Here is a 22,467-nt window from a genome sequence, read left to right on the forward strand (position 1 = left end):
ATCTGCTAGTGTTGTATACACAAATCATTATAATGATCTGCTGGTGGTACCACTGAGTGTTTGCATGCATTTAATTCCAATAAAGAAAAATTAGGATCTCAGGAGTAGAAAGCAGAATGAACCAAAGAAGCACACAGCACTGACATAAAATATTGCAGCATATGTATTCAGTGCATCTTGTAATATACAAGAGTTTCTGCAACTGAAGAATAGTAAATTGATTTATTTTTATTTTTTCATATATAAAATGTACTACAATTTTACATCTTCCCAGTGTGCATTGCAATTTCACATTAGTGTTACAGTTATTACATGTAACAGGATTATATTTGTTTTGTACAGTCTTTGATAAGCAGCTTATGCTCACTAGAAACAGAAGCCTGCTTACAGGAGTGACCCCAAGGCTCTCATCAGATTAAGGGACTCCCTTGGAGACACACAGTATGCAACCAAAAGCTGCGGCTATCAAACCCAGGAGCAGATTATTCGCATCTCATTAATTTAGAACCTGTGCTTTAGTGCCAGCAGCATTTCAGAGCTGTGTTTATTAACTGCAGTGGGAGTAATGTCTTACAGTTATGAATTAGAATGTCGTTTCTATCCGACAAGCCCTAGGAGTGCTTGGAATTTTGTCCTGCTTTTATAAATTGCAATGAGAGACTAATCCTGCACATATTTATTAACATTTGAGTGCAGACAATCACACTCTGGCATACGCTGTATATCTTCAGTTATGATGGAGAGAATTATGGGGAATTACTATTAAACTGACAATCTATTAAGGCATGTAAGCATGATGAATGAACAGTGATGTGTGGACACTGTCAGTAAGCCAGCAGTTTATACTCGGTACTTGTGGTGCAAGAACTATGTGCCACCACAATTGAACAGAGAGATATATACACATTTATGAGTCCACAACTTTATGATGAACAACATCATAGCATGTTAGTCAAGACAAAGTAAAACAAGTCATAAATTAAGTGTGGCAGATTCCAAGTTAAGTAAACAGAAGTATTTGTGTAAAGCAAAAATTAAGAGTAAGCTAATAGTGTCAGACAGTATCTCTACTCAAGCAACATTGTATGGTAAATAGCAACTAACAGAACCACTGATTGTACAAAACAGAAACATTAAAGTGCAATAATTAAACTCAAGTGGGAGTCTAATGTTCAGATGTTACTTCCTACAAGATAAATAAACATTTTACAGTGGAAATCCACTCCAGCAGACACCCGATGTGAAACTATTTCAGAGATGTAAATATGAGGTAAAATTTTACATTTTATAGTAACAGCAATGGAAAATTAATTCCAAGAACAGGAGTTGGAAGATGATTTTAAAGTCAAGTATATAAATTACCATGACTTCTGTGGGTCTCATTTGTTTTGAGACAGCTCATATCCCTGCAAATAATGTTCCTCAACATACTGGTCCAGTGTCCCATAATGTAGAGTAAGGTGCTGCTAATATGATCCAAGCAACACTGGGATATTTTGTGTTTTCCTATCTCAACAGGCACACATAGATTCATGCACATAGGCATGTATGTGTGCATGCACTTAATGAATGCCTGTATGAATGAATCTGTGTATATTTATATATATGTAGATGTGAAAATATGAAAGGAAGGCATAACTCTGTATATAATCACAAATTAAAAGAAATATGTTTTTGTAAATTATGCAAACATATCATGCATGTTTATATGTACTTATGCATGCATTGATGTAGGTAGCATGCGTGTTTACAGGCAAGTATATATGTCCTTAACTGACTTTATGATAACTAGAAAATGTCCCCTTGATACCATGCCCTATATTTGGGAACAGACCAGGGAAGAGTCAAGATACAAAGCAGAACAAATTGCAAGCAGGCCACTGGTGAATGTCTGATTGCAACACTCTGTGTAATAATAAATACATTTCAGATCAGGTGCTGAAAAAATGTCAAAAGTATGAAATAATATTTTCCAGATTAAAGGTAAGCTCTTTAGTTTGGTAATTTCAAAAACTTTTGCTTTAGATATTTCTGATATAAGTTCTGTTGCCTTATTTTTTGCACAAATGGACAAAGAAAATATTATTTTGTTAAGAAGTAATTCCATTTATGAACTCTAGGTTATCCTACTGAGTCAAATGTTCCTATGTTTGAGAAAATGCTCAATAATGCAGATGCAGGGATTGTTTATTAGGGGTGCAAAACCACCTAAGCAGAATATCTTGGTTGTGGGGAAAATAAGCAAAAATCAAAGCACCATTAGAATCTGAAGGTCAGGAATTATCCCCATTTCCACTCTCTATGTTATGCTTTGCTGCCCAGAACTTAAACTATAAAAGTTTAAAGCTGTTATAAAGCAATTTCACATCACAGTAACATGTTACAGAGCCGATACTTGAGAATCAATTATTTGTGTGCCCCTAACAAGGTAGGAGGGGATGCAGCACAGAAGGGAAGGAGAATATGTGGGAAAATACATACTGAATGGGCTGTACATTTATTAAAAGAATCCCAAATATGGTCAATTTCATACTTTTTAAACTGTTTTGGCCTTTTCTTTCCTTATCAATGTCAGTCTTCATGTGTAGTTAATTGTCCACTGCCTTATTTGTTCCAACGAACATTAAAAGTTGAATCGTGGTGCTCTGATATCATCATGCTGGATGGTGATATATTTTGCATTGTATGTATGCCATATCCATTATTAGCCCTTTACTAATGACAGATTTGTTCTGATGTTAATGTAAAAAGCACAAGAAATCTGAACAACATTAAAAATGATGGGGGGGGGGCGCAATGGTCCAAAATCTAGGACAGATTTTAAATATTACTCTTATAAACTTAGAAAGTTGCTACAATAACAGGTTATATTAGCAAAACATGTATTTTCTGAAAGATATAAAGTCTGAAACTCAACTGGATTTCATTATTTAGTGGCGAATCCTGAATGATTTGTCAGAAAAAAATAACATTTTATGAGGTACACACCAAAATTATGAAGCAAAAATCTAGACATTCTGTGAAAATATGTACAGTTGAAAGGTATGCTGAAAGCCTTAACCCTCTTTGCTAATAGCCAGAAAAATTTGTAAAATAAGCAAAATAAATTTCTCCTCTTAAATACTAATAAAGTTAGCATGCACACATTGAACAGCTCAGAACTCAGTACTGTACTTTGTGGCACACCAAGATGAAGGAGGGTAGGAAGAGGAAGAGTTCATTCTTAAACCTGCCATTGTGACTACCCTGAACAGTAGGAGGAAATCCACAGGACCACATATAAGAAACCGAAATACAGACTTGACCCAAAAGGATCCAGTGATTAGCTATGTAAAAAGCAGATGAATTATTGAGCAGGACCAAAACTAATAGTTGTGTTGTCCTCAGGTCATAGGAAGGCATAGAATATCCTGATAAGAATTGTCTTCTGTTTATTTATTCATTCATTCATTCATTCAGTTTGCTAAATGACTAAACAAACCAGTCCAAACACCTTTTTCAACCATGACCATGGCTAAAGACACATTTATGTAACAGCAGCTTAATGGACATTACAATAAAATAATTAATAAGCATAACATTAAGTAGATTTGTCATGCAAAAAACAACAAGAGATAGCAGAGATAAAACAGTAGTAAGATAAGGTTGTACAATAATTAAGAAAAGAGCAGAGAACAGAGCTTTTCAGCACATATAAAATAAATCTAGTCTCACTACTATCTCCAAGCCAGAATAATTAATGAACTGGATGACAGATATGGCACTCCTTAAGACTGGAAACCAGATGTATGTTCACCACCTTTTAAGTACATTGGCTGATGAGAAGATTTGAGACTAGACATTCATTGCCCTGATTGGAACAATATGGGCTCAAGCTTTTTGAGAATGGGGATAACCAGTTCTTCCTTTTATGTAGAAAAGCATAGACTCTAGACTGGAAATAATGGTATGGCATAGGACAAGGACCAGCACTTCCAGACAGGATACACCCAATATGGTGGAACAACAGCTGACTCCATATCAGTGCCATTTAACAAGTGAAACTGAGCTGTTCAATTTCCTAGGCCTTTAGACCTCTATACAACTTACAGCTATATTCCCCTTTAAGAAATAAGAATGCTAGGATGAAACACTTTCCCTAAGTCATGACTGAGAGCAGTGCTCTAATGATCCAACACGGCCAGGTATTGAAATATTACTCCCTGCACAAAGGAGTAAAACCATGCATCCACTACAAACTACTACAATAAAATAGATATGCAATTTACACATAACATTAATAACAATAACACAGCTCATACATAAAGTAATAGCAAACAGCTCTGCACAGCAGAACCACACTCATAAAACCTGGAAAAACACAACTGCCAAATCCCTGCCCCATTTTCACGAGAGATACTTATAGTTCATTGAATATTTCTGGACCTCTATGAAAATCTAAAAGAATATAAACCACACAGGAACAGAATGGATCCAGGAACAGAAAACAGCGACACTGTAGTAAATATCCAAAGAATTTATTTGTCCACAGAAACAGAGATAAAGCGCTTTGGTATAGGTACTTCATCATCTCTGTTTCTGTGGACAAATAAATTATTTGGATATTTACTACAGTGTTGCTGTTTTCTGTTCCGGGATCCATTCTGTTCCTGTGTGTTTGTGCCTTCAACGTGCTTTTGTCTTTGGTTCTACAGAAAAAAAAGTATGTCATGTCATATTCAGTTAAAAGCAAAATAAAATTGTTCTTTACATGTTGTAAGAATATGTTGATTTCATGCGAAATTGTAGCATACACATCAGTTGATAAATCAATTAATTTTAAAAATTAAACAACTTGCATCAGATTTTGTTCACTGGAATTTTACTTGTAAATTTAGTTATGGAACACACATGTTGAATTACCCAAACACTAACAAGAAAGAGACACATAAATATAACCATCCTGGTTATCAGCTTCCTGGTACTGAACCACAATGAAAATTTGATTACACACAATATTTTATCAGGTATGGTTAACACACCGGGTCTACATCAGAAGATCGACGTTTCAAAACTTTGATTCTGGTATGGTCAACACCATATGATCGAAGTCTTGAAACTTCAAATCTTTTAATGGAGATCTCCATACAGCACAGAAAGGGAAAATTTCCCTTTTCTGCACTGTAGTGAGATCTCAGAGTTGGAATATGTAGAGGGGGGGTGGGGGCACAGCAAATGGTTTGTTTTTGTAGATTGTTGTGTTTTATTATACTTTCAATGTTTCAAGACTTCGATTATATGGTGTCGACCGTATCAGATTTGAAGTTTTGAAACTTTGATAATGTAATATAGACCCAACACACCATAGGAGTTATCACCTACATGATCTCAGTATAGTGCTTGTGTCTTGGATCAGTCAATCACTTAATTATAGTAAAATAACAAACTAAATTAGATGGCTGGGGTAAGCTTCTCAAATTCAATGAGACACAGCCAAAACAGCTGCTAGGAGTAAAGATTTAAATGCATTGCATTGCATTGAATCAGATATGCAAATAATTTGCATTGTCCTGCAAGCCCTGGTATGTAGGCTGTAAAAATACTATCAACAGTCTTGGATGCAGATGCTGTATGTTTATTTTTTCCTTTTATCAGTATCTAGGACATGGGTGAGGGAAGAAGGTTAATCAGCCTTCTTAAAAACAATCAGTATAGCCAATGATATTTATTTATTTATAGTTTTTAACAGAATGGCTCACTGCAGAATGATACGTAGGAGCTATTTATACATGAATCTGAACAGGAAAACACTAGTTTTGACCAGCAATTTGCCATCACCAAGAATGATTCCAAATCTTAAAGATAAAATAATTGGTTTTAATAATTTCCACACAGCTGTTACCACTCTAAGGGGATTCATCATGTAGTGATATTGGCTGAAATGGCTGACAGGTCTTACTGCTTTGTCAGGGGTGGCCTGCAACTTTCTTACCAGGGCTTTTACATACTGGCCAAAACTTCTGCTGCTCCATAGTGCTTTTTTTAGGTAGGAGCTATCTCCTGGACATTCCAATTTAATAAATTCCAGATCGGAAAATATTAAGGTAGTACTAATCCATGCCAAGAGTTTTAAAAAAAATCCAAAAACTTTAAGGCCTCCCACAACATGAATACATCCACGTAAGTCTAATTAATGTAGAATAAATGAAACTTTATTTCCTTGTAGTGAAACGTTCTGAGAGCAGTCCCTCTACACTTGGATTTGGCACCTATCATACCAAAATGTCTACTAACAACTGTGGGGAGAGCATTTAAATTTATCAGAGACAGCTATTTCATGAAAAACACCCCATGTGATTCTAACTTGGAAGACCAAGTTACACTAGATAAGGCTAACAACCACAACATTTCTTCCTGTAGGTCACCCTTCATATCCTCTGTGGACTGTGATAACTTCCTTAATATATTAGAGGAAGTTCCCATTAAACTCAGAGCTTTTATCCTCTGTGACCTTAGCTACCCAACTATCAATTGCAAATATGCCCGCTACTTTCTTGACCTTGCTAATACTAATTCTGTAGAACAAATTATGTACTATCCCACCAGAGGGCCCAATATTCCTAACTTTGTCTTAATGAAAATAGGTCCATCCTATACCCCACTTTGCATATCTTCTTCTCTAGTTAAAATAGGACAACACATCAGTTGGTTTTATTTTTAAAACCTACAGTATCCCCAACAAATATTGGTATTTTTACCAATATCACCAAAGAAGGACCATCATAATTTATGGGAGGCCAAGTAAAACTCTGAAGTAAGTCTCCTCCTACTGATCCCACAGCCATAGCTGCTGCATTCACCTCTGACTTCAAATCATCTTAAAATAGATGCATTGATATCTTAGCTCCATGGTACAGGGGATGGATTCCTGACTGTATCTCATGTGACTGGAGGTCAACCATTGGCCCTGGCACTTGATAAGCTAGTGATAATGGGGGAAGAATGAAGGGGTGTAGCCCTCTCACTTTTCACAGGGAGGATGTGGTTGTATACATCCACTCAGAATTACAGTGGGTGGTGGTAACTTCCTGTTGGAGAGCAGGAAGGTCACCACCTGTATATGAAGGGCTGGGGCAGGAGTGCCTGGAAGAACCACCATTTGAAGAAATGAGGTGATGTCTTCTGCTGTCATTCCATCTCATGACCCTCCTTTATCTCTCTCATAGTACATGCATTACTATGGGGTAAACTAAAGGGAAATCTTCAAACCACTCCTAATGTCTGTCTGAATGATGCCCCCTACCAGTTATCCCTCATGCTGATGATGGGGAACTAAATGGGCTGACTGGCCAAGGAAGGGGCTGATGACTGACAGACAGTGGGGGCAAAGACTACAAAAAATAGATACATTATTAAGTCAGTCCCTATCTTTCCTAAGTGTAGTGGAAAATTTAAAAATAAGCTTTTATGGCAGAATTCCTGTATGAATAAATTATATAGCAAAAAGAAGCTGTAAAATGTGTTACCATCTCCCCACCTCATAAAAGTATTGAGGTAGATTAGAAGAAGTCTCAAATCTACCATTAGAAATTGTGAAGCAGGGTATGACCCTAAAGTAGATACATGTGAGTCATTCTTTAGCTGTGCTGAAAACTAAGAAATAACACCTAACAATGCTCTGAGCTTGTCTACAACAATATTATCTTTTCAGACCCGGAGGATATACTCAATATCCCAGTTGATAAATTCAGTTCCAACTTTGCACCACCAACTCACTTAGTTGTTCTTTCTGTTATCACTTCCTGGCCCAGCTAAAACATCATTATGGTTCAAGTCCTGACAGCCCTATCCAAATCAAAGAACATCTTGTAAATGGGCCCTGACAACATAGGATGATAGGATCATAGGAGGTTACTAGGATAATGGCCCTGGGCCCTTACAAGCCTAGCCAATAGTTTATCACCAGAAATAAACCTCAGGCAGCACTTGTCATCCCTGTCAATGAGAGACACAGGTGGAACCTCTGGGACAAATTTGTGCTTTCCCATCCACTCATCAAGGTTGCATTTGAAGAGGGTCAGCAAGGTACTCTGTTTGACATGTATGGGAAGTCTATTCCAGAGAAGGGGCAGCTCCTGGGAGACAAACCTGTCTCTCCAGCAGGTTTTGTTGATGTCGCATATTAGATTCAGGCCTTTTGAATGGGTAATGTGTGAAGAGTTAGAAGTATGAATATGGAGCATTTTAAGTAGAGCAGGGTCCGAGATTGCCTTGTAGGTGAGACACAGATCACCTCTTAGCAATTTGTATGATACTGAATAGAGTGATAGTGATTTGAGCCTGTCTGCATAGGACAGGTGTTGGACGCCATGGATTCTCTTTCTGAAGTATTTCTGTGGCCTTTCCAGTTGGTGCAGATGTTTGGAGAGGTACCAAATGGGGTGTTATACTCAATTATTGGTCTAATGAGGGAGGAGTATAGAGGTAATAACCTCCTTTTTTCTGGATGCAATCCCTTTACTTATGAGATGAACCAAGTAAAAGGTTTTTCTGACCACTGCTGCTACGTGATGGTTGAATGTGAGATTGTTATCAACATGAGTACCAAGGTCTCTCACCACAGGTTGTGTGTTTAGGGGGTTGTTGTTGATTTGGTAATCAGTAGGGGCCATGTTTCTGCCAAGCGGTATGATGATACATTTGTTTTGCATTTAACTTGAGGTCATGACTTCGGCACCAGTCATTAGATGCTGTGAGACCCTATTGCAGTATGTTAACATCATTTGGGGAGTCAATGACAGCACCCAACGTACAGTCGTATGCAAACTTGGTCAGCCATAGGCCTTTTGTCTTTGCCCGGACCTCTGAGATCTAGATGCCAAACAGTAGGGGTCCCAGGACAGATCCCTGGGGAAGTCCACTAGTGACAGCTTTGCTATCAGAGGTGGAGGTGCCTGTTTTGACCTTGAAGGTTCTGTTGGTGAGCCAGTTGGCCACTCACCTGATGAGACAGGTATTTACACCAAGTTGTGTTAGCTTTTTGATGATGCCCAAGTGGGGGATTGTGTCAAAGGCCTTTGCCAAGTCAAGGTAAGCTGTATGTACTGACTTTCCCTCATCCAAGGCCTTGGTCTCAGTCTCAAAGAAGTCAACCAGGTTCAACAGGCAAGATCTGCCCTTGATGAATCTGAACTGCGTGGGGTCAAGTGCTTGGAGACTGCCTATGTACTTGTTTATGAGATCCATAATAATATGCTCCATGGCTTTACAGATCAGACTTGTCAAGCTAACGGGGCAATAGTTTCCAGGGTCAGTAGTGGCACCACCTTTGTTCAAGGGGATGACAATGGCAGTTCCCTACTCTGCCCATATGAAGCCTGTACTTAGGCTTTGGTTGAATAAGGTGCTCAATGGTGAAGCCAGTTCTTGCTGGAGATGGTGCAGAATACATCCTGGGATACTGTCAGGTCCCATGGAAGCTGTGTTCTTTGCCTTGGATAGGGCCTTTAACATTTGCTCTATGGAGATGTGAGGTACAGGACAAGTATCGGGCAAGGGCGCCCGCAGGCAGGTGCAAGGGGGTGCACGTGCACCCCCCTGGAATCGGCTACGGCTAGAGAATTACAAAAAAAGTTTTTTTTTTACACACATTCTCCTTTAAGAAGAAGTCCAGTCACAGGCGTGATGATCATCACTGGAAACTGTGTGTGTGTGTGTGTGTGTGTGTGTGAAATGCCCCAGGGGTACATGGTGGTGGGTAGTGAATAAGGCTTGAACCCTGTACCTTGGGCCCAAGTGGCAAGAGCCTGAATTCCCTACCCACCACCATTTGTGAAAATGTTGCAGGATTTTCCCTCATACTTTTTCTGTTCCTCATAAAATTTGTGGTTTCTGCATTTGTGTCCTTGTTGCCTGACAGCTACATGTTCTCTGGTTTTATTCTTGGCTGTCTGGAGTGTTTCTCCCTGGGCCTCTGCTAAAACTTAGCTTTTTTTTTTTTTTCAAAGTCAGACTTTCCTGGTTAACAAAAGTAAAAAAAAATGGACACACTTGTCAGACTTCATATTCTTCAGAAAGTGTATGGTAACAAAAGCTTTTATTCTAGCAATTTTCTAAGTGTACAAGATGGATATTTAAAATGTATCCCTGTGTTTGGGACTGTATCCCCCCCCCCCCCCATTAATGGCTTCATCCAGGTTTTGTGCTAGGGTTGAGAGTTATGGTAAGAACTGAATTCACTGAATATGTTTGGGGGCTGTATTCACCCAGTATTGGCTTTGTTTAGGTAGTGTTTGGGACTGTATTCCCCCCATTATTGGCTTCATCCAGGTTTTGTGCTAGGGTTGAGAGTTATGGTAAGAACTGAATTCACTGAATATGTTTGAGGGCTGTATTCACCCAGTATTAGCTTTGTTCAGGTATTTATTGGCTTCATCCAGGTTTTTGCTAATGTTGAGAGCTATGGTAAGAACTGATTTCACTGAATATGTTTGGGGGCTATATTCTCCCATTACTGGCTTTGTCCGGGTGTTATTTGCTAAGAGGTTGAGAGCTATGGTGAGAACTGAATTCACTGAATGTTTGGTGGTTGTAGTAGTCACCCATTATTGGCTTTGTTCGGTCTTTGTGCTAAGAGGCTGACAGCTGTGCTATGGTGAGAACTGAATTCACTAAATGGTAGCTATTTAAGTTTCAGTCTTCCTCTTTCACAAAACAGTTGATTTGGTATAGTGGTATGTTGCTCTGACTGTTTTGCACGGGGTCCCCTGGGTTCAAGACGTGGCAGTGAAATGTATGGTGGTAACGCAGCATTTTATTCTAGCAACTTTCAAACATTATACAAGCAATGTTTAAAATGTGTCCCTGGTTCTTGGCCTTTGTCTCCGCCCCCAATAAATGTTGGCTTTTTCCAGATTTCTTGTGCTGAAAAGTTCAGAGATACAGCTGGGTGTCGGAGTAGATTTTACAAGGAGCTGAGAGCTGCAGGGGAGCAAAAGTTTAGTGCTGCTTGTGTTTAGCCTGCTTGCATTGTTAATAGCACAACAGATAGTGTACTTGCTTTAGATGCTGAAGGCTGTGGGTTCTACTCCCACAGTAGGTAAATGCATTGCTGATGCTGTATTGTGTTGTAAAGGGGTGGATGCTGCAGTCTTTTGGCAAAGATACCTAGTAACTATGAACCTGTTAACAGTTTGCTATCCATTCCCTATTGCGGTATTACTAGCTTTTCATTTTTTTATTGCATGCAACAAAGGCAATTTATTCTTCAAGAGTAACAGGCACTTTATTTGTAGATTAAACAATGACATATAAAGTGTTTGCTAGCAGCAACCTCTTTATTAGTTACAAATTTTTCAATGTGGAGTTTACTACTCAGAGATTGTGTATATTTTTTACTGATACTGGTGGACTTGAGTAGACTTTTTATGATGGAAATGTTCTGAATTGGGCAGTTTTGTCATTAGTGGATGCTTTTTGTTTCATTGTTTACTGGAAACATGTTCAAAACAATAAATTTAAAATGCCCTCTAACAACTGTACTGTATTGTACAAGGAATATAATGTAATACAGTCAGGAAGGTGTATCAAAGAGCATGTGTATGTTATGTTCGAGGGGCCTATGATTTTGTAGACAGCCCAGAGTTAATATTTGCCATTGGCAAAATGTATTTTCTCTGAAAGTGGGTTTCAGTGCTGTTTCAATGCATGCGAGTTTCAAGAGCAGAGAAGTTTTAATGTTGGTCTATTTGCATTGTGAGACTGCATTGCTTTAACAGATATGTATTGGGGTTTGTGCTGTAAAATGCAAAATAAAACTTTCAAATGAAATCCTAAATCATCGCAGAAGTAAAGCAGTATGCACATTAGTGTTTATGATAAATGGGGCAAAATAACCAAGGAATGGGACATTGGAATGGCTGCAGGGGGGAGGCTCCATTTGACCATGATTTTGTGAGGGGGGGTAGCAAGCTCAGACAGCCCCGGTTGAACTATACCTCTCAGTTGTCCATATCTTTGCAGAATGAATAGATATTTGCTGCTTATTTTTGGTTTGTTCTCAAATTTGTGATTTTCTAGCAAATCATTTAGGAATGAAGCCATTAAATGACAGACATTGAGTTTCAGATGTCATAACCTTCAGAAAAATGCATGCTAATGCAAGACTGTCTTTACGTTTATACAAGAGCAATTTTTAGTAGTGTTTGTATGTTCCCCAATATATTTGGCCTTGTTCAGATTTCCTGCATTAAGAGGTTGAGAGGTACATGCAAAGCACTTTGTAGATTAGGAATATCCAAACATCTCAATTGTCCCCAATTCTGGCTCAAAATGTTGATCTCCCCTAATAATCCCTCCTCCAAAATGGCAATTTTGGAAGAAAATGTGGAGGGTTTACAATTATATATAACTGTAATGATCACTTATAGATTACCTTTATTTCAGAAATGCATGGATGCTCTTTTTGGCTTTTTAGGGAAGGTGAAACAAAAAAACTAAATCCCGTGACCCAAAAAATTTTAAAAAAACCCCCCCCTTTTTATTTTCCACCCTCCCCCCCCTTTAACCCCAATAGCATCCAGTCGGGGAGTTTTTTTTTTTAATACAATTATTAAAGGGGGTTCAGTAAGAATTTTTGTAACGACTAACTAAAAGGGAATGTCATTGCAATAACTACTATTGAAGGAGTTTTCTCAGGTAGGTAGCAAATTCATGGTAATCTGAACTGAAACAAACTTGAAAAGTTTGTACAGTTCCAACAAACTGTTTCTTGCTTGATTAGTCTATATGTTTTAATTTAAACTATCATAAGAGCTTATACAAAATATGATAATAGGCACTAGAATATACATCTAGAAATGCCACTGTATTAAAGAAATATTTGTGATGTAACAGCACTGTGAACTGTCAGCCACGTTGCATAATAAGACCAGAATGTAACTATATCACTAAATGCAAAGTATGTTTTCAGACCAGGATTACATGGTAACTGTTTTATAGTAATACAGTATCTAAAGGGCATCAGAAGAATTATCTGGGAAAGGAATGTATTAAAGTAAGTATTTCGACTTTTCCCAGTCAGGGGTCGCCACAGTGGAACTCTGGTCTGCTAATGATTGGAAGTGGATTTTTATGGTGCTGAGTTGCCAGCCCGACACCCAATCTTCAAAGAAGGCACACCCATTCATGTACACATGTCTGCAAATATCACTTGACCATGGGAAGGACATGCAGACTCCACACAGAAGGTGCTCCAAACAGGTGAATCTCTTGCTGTGAGGAGACAACACTAACCACTGCACCACCACGGCCTACAAATGAATGTATTAAAGCCAAAAGCAAAAAAGATTGAAGCTTATTACTCACATGCAAAATGATTGAATATACTTGTCAGTAAAAAAGAAAAAAAAAGAAAAAAACTGAGAGACATTTCTGTGGAGGCTACGCTTCCTTAACCCACCTACCCACCATGCAAGGAACTGCCCATACATTTCCCTAGTCTGTATAATAAAATCAAAGATCACTCCACTTTGTAAAAAGATGGAAACCCCTTTCATATTCCACGTGCACTTTATTTAGACTGATAGTGGAATTGGGTTACTTTGCATGTTACTGAGCACCCTCCTTCACTGTAAAATGTATGCTTATGATTTTCTGATGATAATGACTGCAGTCCTCAGGAAACTGACAGTGTAAATGTTAGTAGCAGGAATGTAGACTATGTCTAAGGTTGTAGAGTTTTCAGGTATCCCCTCCACTTTGAAGGAGTTCAGTGTGTTTTGCTGTACATGTATAATGTTGAATGTTTTTGAAGGAAATGTTTTAATCAAAATGCTGGTTCATTGCAGGATGCTGACAACTTGCCTTGTGGGATTACTACACAGTGGGGAATGGGATTTTTCTCTTTCACCACTGTTTTACAGACTCTGAGTTGGTATATGTAATTATCAGGGGGTGTGGGGGACAGTGCCCACTAAGGGGGGTGCAGGGTCGGCTTGCCCCCCTGCATAAAACATTTTTTTTATTTAATGAGCTTTTGACCATTTGTAATCAATGTAGTGTATGTCAATCTTGTGAGTCAGTGATGTAGTAAATGATAATCCTCTGAGGTATACCCTTAGGGCTTTTGGAAAGTAGGTGAGGATAAAACCCTCTAGAGAAATGCTTTACAGGTAATAAAATGAGTTTCAACACACCATCTCTTTTCTCTGGAATTGCATTTTATTTTCCAGAGTTGCAGAACCGGGAATTGTGAGTCTCACAGCACTACTTAGGAACAAACACAAATTCCATTTGTTTACCTAATATATCTGTTGCTTCATAACCATACTAGCCTGTCATCAAATGCATTCTGTAGTATCTATATCAATGCCAAGAATGTTTGCAGCAGAGTCCACATCTAGAGAAACAAATAGCATATTAAAAAGATTGCATCTAGACTTTCTGCACAATTTGCAGTGCATCCATCAATGGCATCTGTAAACTATTAATGATATCACACTGCCAGAGGTAGCTGGGAAAGGACATTAGTTCTTTTGTAGGGAAGATATGGGGTAGTAAGAAATTGAAGCTAACACATTGGTAGAGTCTGTGATATTCTAAAAATGTGTGGTGACAGTTTCAAATTATCTTATTGGGACAGGAGCTCTATATATGAAGAAAAGCTGTTACAGATTATTTACTCTTCTGTGGGATGTGATGGTCTGTTTCTAGTGCTAATTATTTTTAAAAAGTTGAATAACATTTGGTTATGTGCCAATCAGCATTGCTTATAGGTAAATCCTAGGCAATCAGTCTGCAGACTATTACACACCTAGCTGATAACTAGACAGTGATCAAAGGTAAGAATCAACCCTATGCCTTATGTCTGTGAAGTAAACACATTAACCATTATTCCATCCCCCAACTCAAAACATGCCAAGTACAAGAGCAATAGGGAATTGAACTCTTTGCTGTCGACACATGTAACACAAGCATTAACTGAGAAATTAGGGGAGAATCAAACACTACTTTGTGATTGTAAGGTGCACACTTTAACCATTATGTCACGTATGCCCCGAAAGGATCACAGGCCAAAACTGTCTCATTTATTCAGCTAGGCTAGCGATTCTCTATTTGTATTATTTCTCCTGTACTTTCTGTTCCATTCATAACATTTGTAGCCATGGCAATATTCAGCACTAGCCTGCACCAGCAAACCAGCAAATGAGTGATGTAATATGTTCTCACTGAGGTCCAGGGAGAGCACAGACCTGATGTGCACAATCAAGGTGTGTCTGTAGATACTTAGCTGAAATATGATTCCCCTGTGATAAGGGGTAAAACCTTCATATTTCACCACAGCCAATCCTGCCTCACAGACATTCTGAAGAATGATTGCCCAAACTTTTGCCTTTTATGTGTCACTTTATAGATTGAGCCATAAGAGTGCATGGAAAGAGGATTATTTGGGGCAGTTGTTCATTTAGCAAATTTGATAAAAGTAAAGTAATTTTTATCCAGGGTTGCAGTTTAGGATGCATTGTTCCTATAAACAGAGTGCTGTTATCTTCCCTTGCTGTAGCTCTCATGGCTAATAAACCTGACTTCTAATTTGAACATATTACCGGTAAAATTGTACAAAAATATTTTGTATAGAACATTGGCTATGTCCCATGGCTAGTAGATCTAGACATATATCTGGGCTAGTGTATCTTATGAAGAAGACGCCTCTTGACTGTTGGTAGTCAAGAGCAATGGACATTGCTTACGTTATCCTCTAAATGCAAGTTGTAATTTAATGCTGTACCTCCCACTGTCACCAGTTTAAACAAAAATGACTCTTAGACACTGCTTAACTTGATATAGCTGCTTCAGACTGAATAAAATATATTTTTACAGAATGGAGAAGAAATGCATGCATTATCATTTGGACTGAATGTTAAACACCTTTAGTGGTTTAAAACCTTTAATATGTGATCCTGACTGTGTAGAAGGCAGAAAATTAGCACAATCAAACTGGACTAAAGAGGCTTGAAAACAAACCTGCAGCATTTGCTATCCATTTAAATGTACATTTCTATAGTGCAGTTGCCATATAATGCCATTTGCCAAAAATATAACATGAATATATGAACAAGACACTATCAAACTAACTGGCTGATATCTGTATTAGTTTTGTTAGGGGAAGATACTTTCAGTAATGACTTGTGTACAGGATACACCTAAAGAAATTACACTATAAATAGTGAACAAGTCTTAGACAAGTTAATAGCCAAGTAAAAATCTTTGTGTTAGTCTGTTAATAAAAAACACAAGAACAAAAGGTGATATATATTAAATACCATTATGCGAAGTACACAGGTGTTTTGAAACTGCATAGTGGGTTGTGTACTATGTAATTTTGCTCCATGCTGGGAACAGTGACCCATGTCATTTACAAAGTACTCCTGGGCATTTTCACATGCAGCTGCACTCTGCTACACTAAGTCTACCTATGACCATGCAAATGAGAACTATCACCCTGCGTGCATGTGCAGCCCAATATAAAATCACACTCAGCTGCAGTGTTGAGTACACAGCCATTTTTTAGCTGGTGGGACGTCCTTGAACCTAACTGGATGGTATGCGCCCAGCATGATCCTTCTGTGTAAGAGGTGGCTATAGTCACTCAGCTGCAGTGTTGAGTACACAGCCATTTTTTAGCCTAGGTATGGACAATCATGAACCCCTAGCAGCTGAATGGTATGCGCCCAGCAGTCCTTCTGTGTAAGAGAGTGGCTATAGTCATCATGTAGTTTCTGGTTGTCTAACAGTCTCTAAGCAACTTTTTTCCAGAGTAGATTGATGCAAACACCATATTTGTGAGTGTATCATTCTTCTATGACTGGTGTATCCTATAGAGGTAAATCAATGAATATCCCCCATGTTCTCATTCTGGTAGTCTTCATTCCCCTATATGATCTCCCTGTTGTAGAGAATGAATGAATCTCCATCCCATGTAGTCCAGAAGTCTTGTCACATTTCTGTGATTACTCTGATCAGGAAAAAAAGTTCTAGACTTTCTACATAATCCACATTATCTACAGCAGTCAGTCACTATACTCTCTATGCCTGATTATACACTGGTAACGTAGTGATGCTGCCATCACTCAGGTTATCAAACTTGTCTGCAGATCAGATCACTGTAGAAATCCTCACTCAAACTCTGGTGACTTTCCTTCCTCCCATATTCAGCTAGGTACACTGAGCATCCAGTTATCCTTTCCAGGAATAAGAAACACAACGCAGTTACTATCTTGAATAAGTGTATGCATTTCATGTTGCTGATTGTCCCTGAGAATGGCCAGTAGTCGGAAGCTCTGGCAGTATGATGGGGCATGAGATGTCCCCCTGATTCTTCCTTGCCTCCATCATCTTATTTATACTGAAGTTTCACTAAGTATCATTGTGTGGTGGAAAGTGAAAGGCAATGCCAGCCATTCTAGTTTCTGGGTTTCTGGGGCTACTGAGAACCAAACTGGGGCTGTATAGACTCTATTAGGCACCGAGGATTTGAGACTGCTTTTGCATTTTACAATCAGAACTGTAAGGTTAGCAGATACATATAAATGACAGTGAGATATTCTAAATAATGTCATTGAAATTTAGTGATCACCAACATAGTGGGTAATAAAATCCAAGGAGATGTTAAATACAAATGTTATGAAGGATCCTGACATCAGATGGGGGACAGTATATTCGGATTTGGCGCAGTAACATGCTGCCAGGCACATGGTGAACGTATTGACTATCAACTTGTTTCAGGTCAGCGAAGTCTTGTTTTTCAGTGCAATTGTGTAATCCACACTAATGCTGCCTGTCTTAATAAACTGCACTCATATAAAAACATTTTGTTTTTATGTTTACAGCTTGTGTGCTCTGTTGGGCATATGTAACACTCATCATTCCTTGTTGAACACAACTGCTGTAGCCTGCATTCCTGCTGCAAGGGGGATGGATGTAAAGCTCTGTTATACAGAAACAAAGCCATGAGTATGACCCAGATGTCACACAGTCACCTGTACCCTGGAGTAGCCAGAACTGATGAGGTAGTACCTGATCATCTGTCTGTGACAGGAAAGTTGAGCAGTACATATCCAAGGTTCATATTCTATTATGGTGGAGTCCAAGAACCAAGAGAGGTGTTTGTTTTCAAGGAAACAGGGCTCACAGAGTCAGCAATACTAACACAAATAGAATACATAAGGGGAGGAATTCCTGAGTCTACAGGTATGACAATCTAGTTTCTGTCATTGATCCAATACCCCTAAAGGAATGAATGGGCTGGACTGGTTCTGGAGGAACCGATGGGCCAATACAGCATGTGAGAGAGGCATAATGGTTGAGGGCATCAAGAGAGAAAGTGAAATGTAAATCAATCAGCCAATCAATAAATACATAATGTCCTAATGCATGTTCAGTTTCGGATGCCACTAGAAAAGAAATATCTGTGCCTTCTGCACCAGCATAAAACATTCCAAACACCAAACTTATACTTTTGGTGTATTGCAAACAAATGGAAAAGAAACACACTAGGCTGAGTCTTCTGATTGTCATCTGATGTAGTTCTCTCTGTTTCCATATCAAAATGATCAGTGCAAAGTTCTTCTTAATATAGTTAAGCGAAGACATAGTATGGTATAATACTTAATGTTTGAATACAGTCAGTATCCAGAATCATAGTTTTTGTTCCTGAGTAAGCCATTATCTTCCATGTGCTACTAGACCTTGCTGAAAAAAAATGGAAAAAGAAAGATCTTAGATTTCAAGTGAAGTATAACAGCAGAATGATACAATAAGTTCTGGGTCAAATAAAGAGGCAAAGCCATACCTCTCAACTGTCTAGATTTTCTCAGAATGTCCAGATATTTGCCTCAAATTTTCCTGTGTTGTTCATAAAATTGTATTTTTCTAGCAAATCATTTTGAAATCATTAAGGTTTCAAGTCACAATATAACGACGGACATTTGAGTTTCAAGCTTCATACCCTTCAGAGAATTCATGCTAATTCAAAACCTGTTATTTTACCAACTTTCTAAGTCTGTAAGAGCAGCATTTATTTTGGGTTTTTTGTCTCCCCATTGTTTATGGCTTTGTCCAGATTTCTTGCTCTAACAGGTTGAGAGGCATGGGCAAAGCAGGAGCTTTTGTTCTGTGTTTATTTTGCTTTGAATGTAAAGCCATCAACTATGCTGACTTAAACTTATTCACAAAACTGGCTAATAAAAAATAAGCTGGAAGGACACTTCAATGACCGCTGCATGACAAGGGAATAAAAAACGTTTAATATCAATGTGAGACAACTTTTGGTTGCACGGCCGGTCAGACATTATAGTCTCTAGATATGTTAATTTAAAGGATAGTGCTATCAATTGTTTTTTACAGAAATTAAACAAATCACCTAGGAAATCAATAACAGAGCACAGCTGCAGTTATTCTAACTGCAGCGTAGAAAGGGGAATCAACACCATAAATATGATTACTAAAGGCACTTTTGTACTATTTACAAGTTTTTAATTTATTTGCTTACCAGGTAAATGAGCTGTTTTTTCTTTAACTGTTTTCATTCCACAACTGGAACAAAAAGGCAAGGATATATACAACATACATATGGACAGTTTAAAATTGTCATTGTTTTTGGAAGGTGGGAGAAAACTGGATAAAATGCACAGACATATAGAGGATTATGTCAAATGAGAAATATAGTGAGCAGAGGTCAGGGCAGAACTCCAGATCCTATAGCTGTGAGACAAACACATGTTGGTTTCTTAAAGCTACTGTGGAATAAGTTGAAAATGAAATTGTCTCTAATAAAAATATATCAAATAATAACACCCAAAGGATTAACATGCAATCCATGCCAGTGCTACCACATTTAAAATACATTTAAAAAATCAACAAGAATGTTCAATCTGTCACTGAAACCTTAGAATAGTTGTATTGCATTCTAATAGTCATTTCTATTTATTAAGTTTGCTGGGAATGGTAAAACTGATTTTAGGTTAAATACCCTACTGATATTGTGGAAGAGTGTATCAGGACAGTCAAATTATTTGTTGTTATCCTGCTCCAGCAAAGAACAATTCATCCTGAAAAAAATGTCTTTTTATTTAAAATCAGCAGCACCAGTCATGTAGCTAACATCAGAAAATACAGGCATTGGACTACAAGGGAACTGTGCAGTTTTACTAAGATGAGAACAACCACTAAGTAACAGAAAATAATCTACTCACTCCAAAGATAAACTTGGAGCTAATTAGAGATGCACTGTATCTTAACATTTTTATTCACATGACTGAAAACACTGCTAACGCATGCTTTTGTGTATGTATACAAATGGGGAGGGGGCTAACCTGTGCTTAGATGTTACAGTAAGAGCGATAATAGAATCGCTAGTCAAACTGTAGTGCTATTGCAGCTCTGAGAGTTATAATTATTAGTGCACAAAAAAGCTGTATCATATGCCAAGTAGTGGTTTTGTAATAAATCATAATTATTGCAGCCCAGAAAACAGGGATTATTTACAAATTAAAATACCACAGAGTGTTCTCTCTAAAGTAAAACACAGATCATTTTTTTCAATTTTTTTATATATATAATTTTATTTCTTTAAAATCTGAGAAAACATTTGCTTTTAAGTTACAGGTTACATAGCATGTGACCATGATGTTTACAAAGTCCTTCCTGTAATAGAAGAAGTGATATTATCATGGCTAATGTGTCAGATTTAGGAATACCAATAACTGATTTGGAAATACCTAAAAAAAAATTCCAGACTGACAGATGCACTCATTATAAAGTTACTGAGTACTCATAGTATGTTGGCAGATTGCATCCTGTTTTTCCTATATTGTTACAGCTGGACAGGACAGCAGCACTGTAGCTTGCTTACATGAATATTCAAGATTTGTTTTATCTTTCAGCAACAAATGCACTGTTTATGACTTTTTAAGAAATTATTTTAGATTTTGTAGTATATTGTAACTGATTAGTAAGATATGGATAGATAGACACCACAGAAGGAAAAGTATACGTTCATTTATTCTTTTATATATTTATATCTATATATTTCCATATATATATATATATATATATATATATATATATATATATATATAGCTATCTATCCATCTATCGATATACATAGATTATAGATATAGCTATAGATATAGATATAGGTACATATGGGTGCTAGTAACTCGGGCAAATGAGTGTTAGGTTGACAGCTACCTAGCTGACAGCATATGTTTGACTAGACAGCAGAATGACAGTTGTGTGAGACTGAACAAGTCCAGGGGTTGAGAAATTTGCATTCCCCCTGTGTATAGTTTCATTAATTCTCATTTATAATATATTTCTTTCTCTCTCACTAGACATATATATATATATATATATATATATATATATATATATATATATATATATATATTTATTTATTTACACACACACACACACACACACACCCACACACACACTTTATATGCAATATATCTATCTATCTATATGTGTGTGTGTGTGTGTGTGTGTGTGTGTGTGTGTGTATGTGTGTACCTATAGATAGATGTAGATAATATATATATATATATATATATATATATATATATATATATAGACAAGTCATATATAGAGAGAGTAAGACACAGATGGAGATAGAGATGGAGCTGTATAACCAATGAATAATTATTTTACATTGTTACCATAACTACCAACTTACCTACAACTACAGGAAGAACTCTCATTGCTTTTCTTTCTCTTCCGCTTACTCTCCGTCTTTTCATTCGTGACACTTTGGCTGGATGCCGCAGATGTTTAATTCCATTCTCCTTTGAGCTTTCCTCTTTTGTTTTTTCTGGAGCCTCAATGTCTGAAGTGCTGTCCATTTGTGTGGTCATCAGATCATTTTCTGGAATGCTTTTGTTGGCTGAGTCTGGACTGAGGCTAGGCATGAGGTACTTCACCTTTTCTCTCCTCTCCCTTGTGATACCCTTCAGGCTGAAGGCAAACCGGGGTTCATGCCGAGTGATGTTGCGGCTGGCCCCCCATTTCTTCAGTCCCCGAAACATCCAGTAATACAAAAGTAACATGACTGGACAAGGCACAAAGAAAGAACAAATGGAGGAGTATACAATGAAATTATCATCTTCTAACTTGCAGATCTTCGGGTCCCTGCTTGGGACATTGTTTAAACCAAAGATGACAGGGCTGGCAACCCCAAAAGAAAGAATCCAGGTAGCTGTAATCAGTATGAGCTGACGCCCACTGCATTGGTTCCTGTTGTATTTCAAGGGTACTATGACAGCAATGTATCTGCAAAAAATACACACACACACATATATATATTAAGCTGTAACCTCTAGAATTTCCTTCATGCACATCAGAATGCAAAAACATCAATTTAAATTAATACATATGAATGTAAAAATCTCAAGAGTAGAAGGTTATTAGAACATTGTTTTTATAATTAATTAT

General features: G+C 37.7%; 1 protein-coding gene across 1 annotated transcript in view; it reads right to left on the reverse strand.

Moving 5' to 3' along the window:
- The window catches only part of LOC122815831 (D(4) dopamine receptor-like), a 958,504-nt gene that overhangs the window by 64,366 nt on the left and 871,671 nt on the right, over positions 1-22,467 (reverse strand). The window contains exon 4 of the mRNA XM_044088634.1: positions 21,713-22,305. Coding sequence (XP_043944569.1) covers positions 21,713-22,305 — 593 coding nt within the window. The remainder of the gene's footprint in view (positions 1-21,712; positions 22,306-22,467) is intronic.

Source organism: Protopterus annectens, chromosome 11.part0 (assembly GCF_019279795.1).
Source record: "Protopterus annectens isolate FY-2018-M chromosome 11.part0, PAN1.0, whole genome shotgun sequence".
In the NCBI taxonomy this organism is placed as follows: domain Eukaryota; kingdom Metazoa; phylum Chordata; order Ceratodontiformes; family Protopteridae; genus Protopterus; species Protopterus annectens.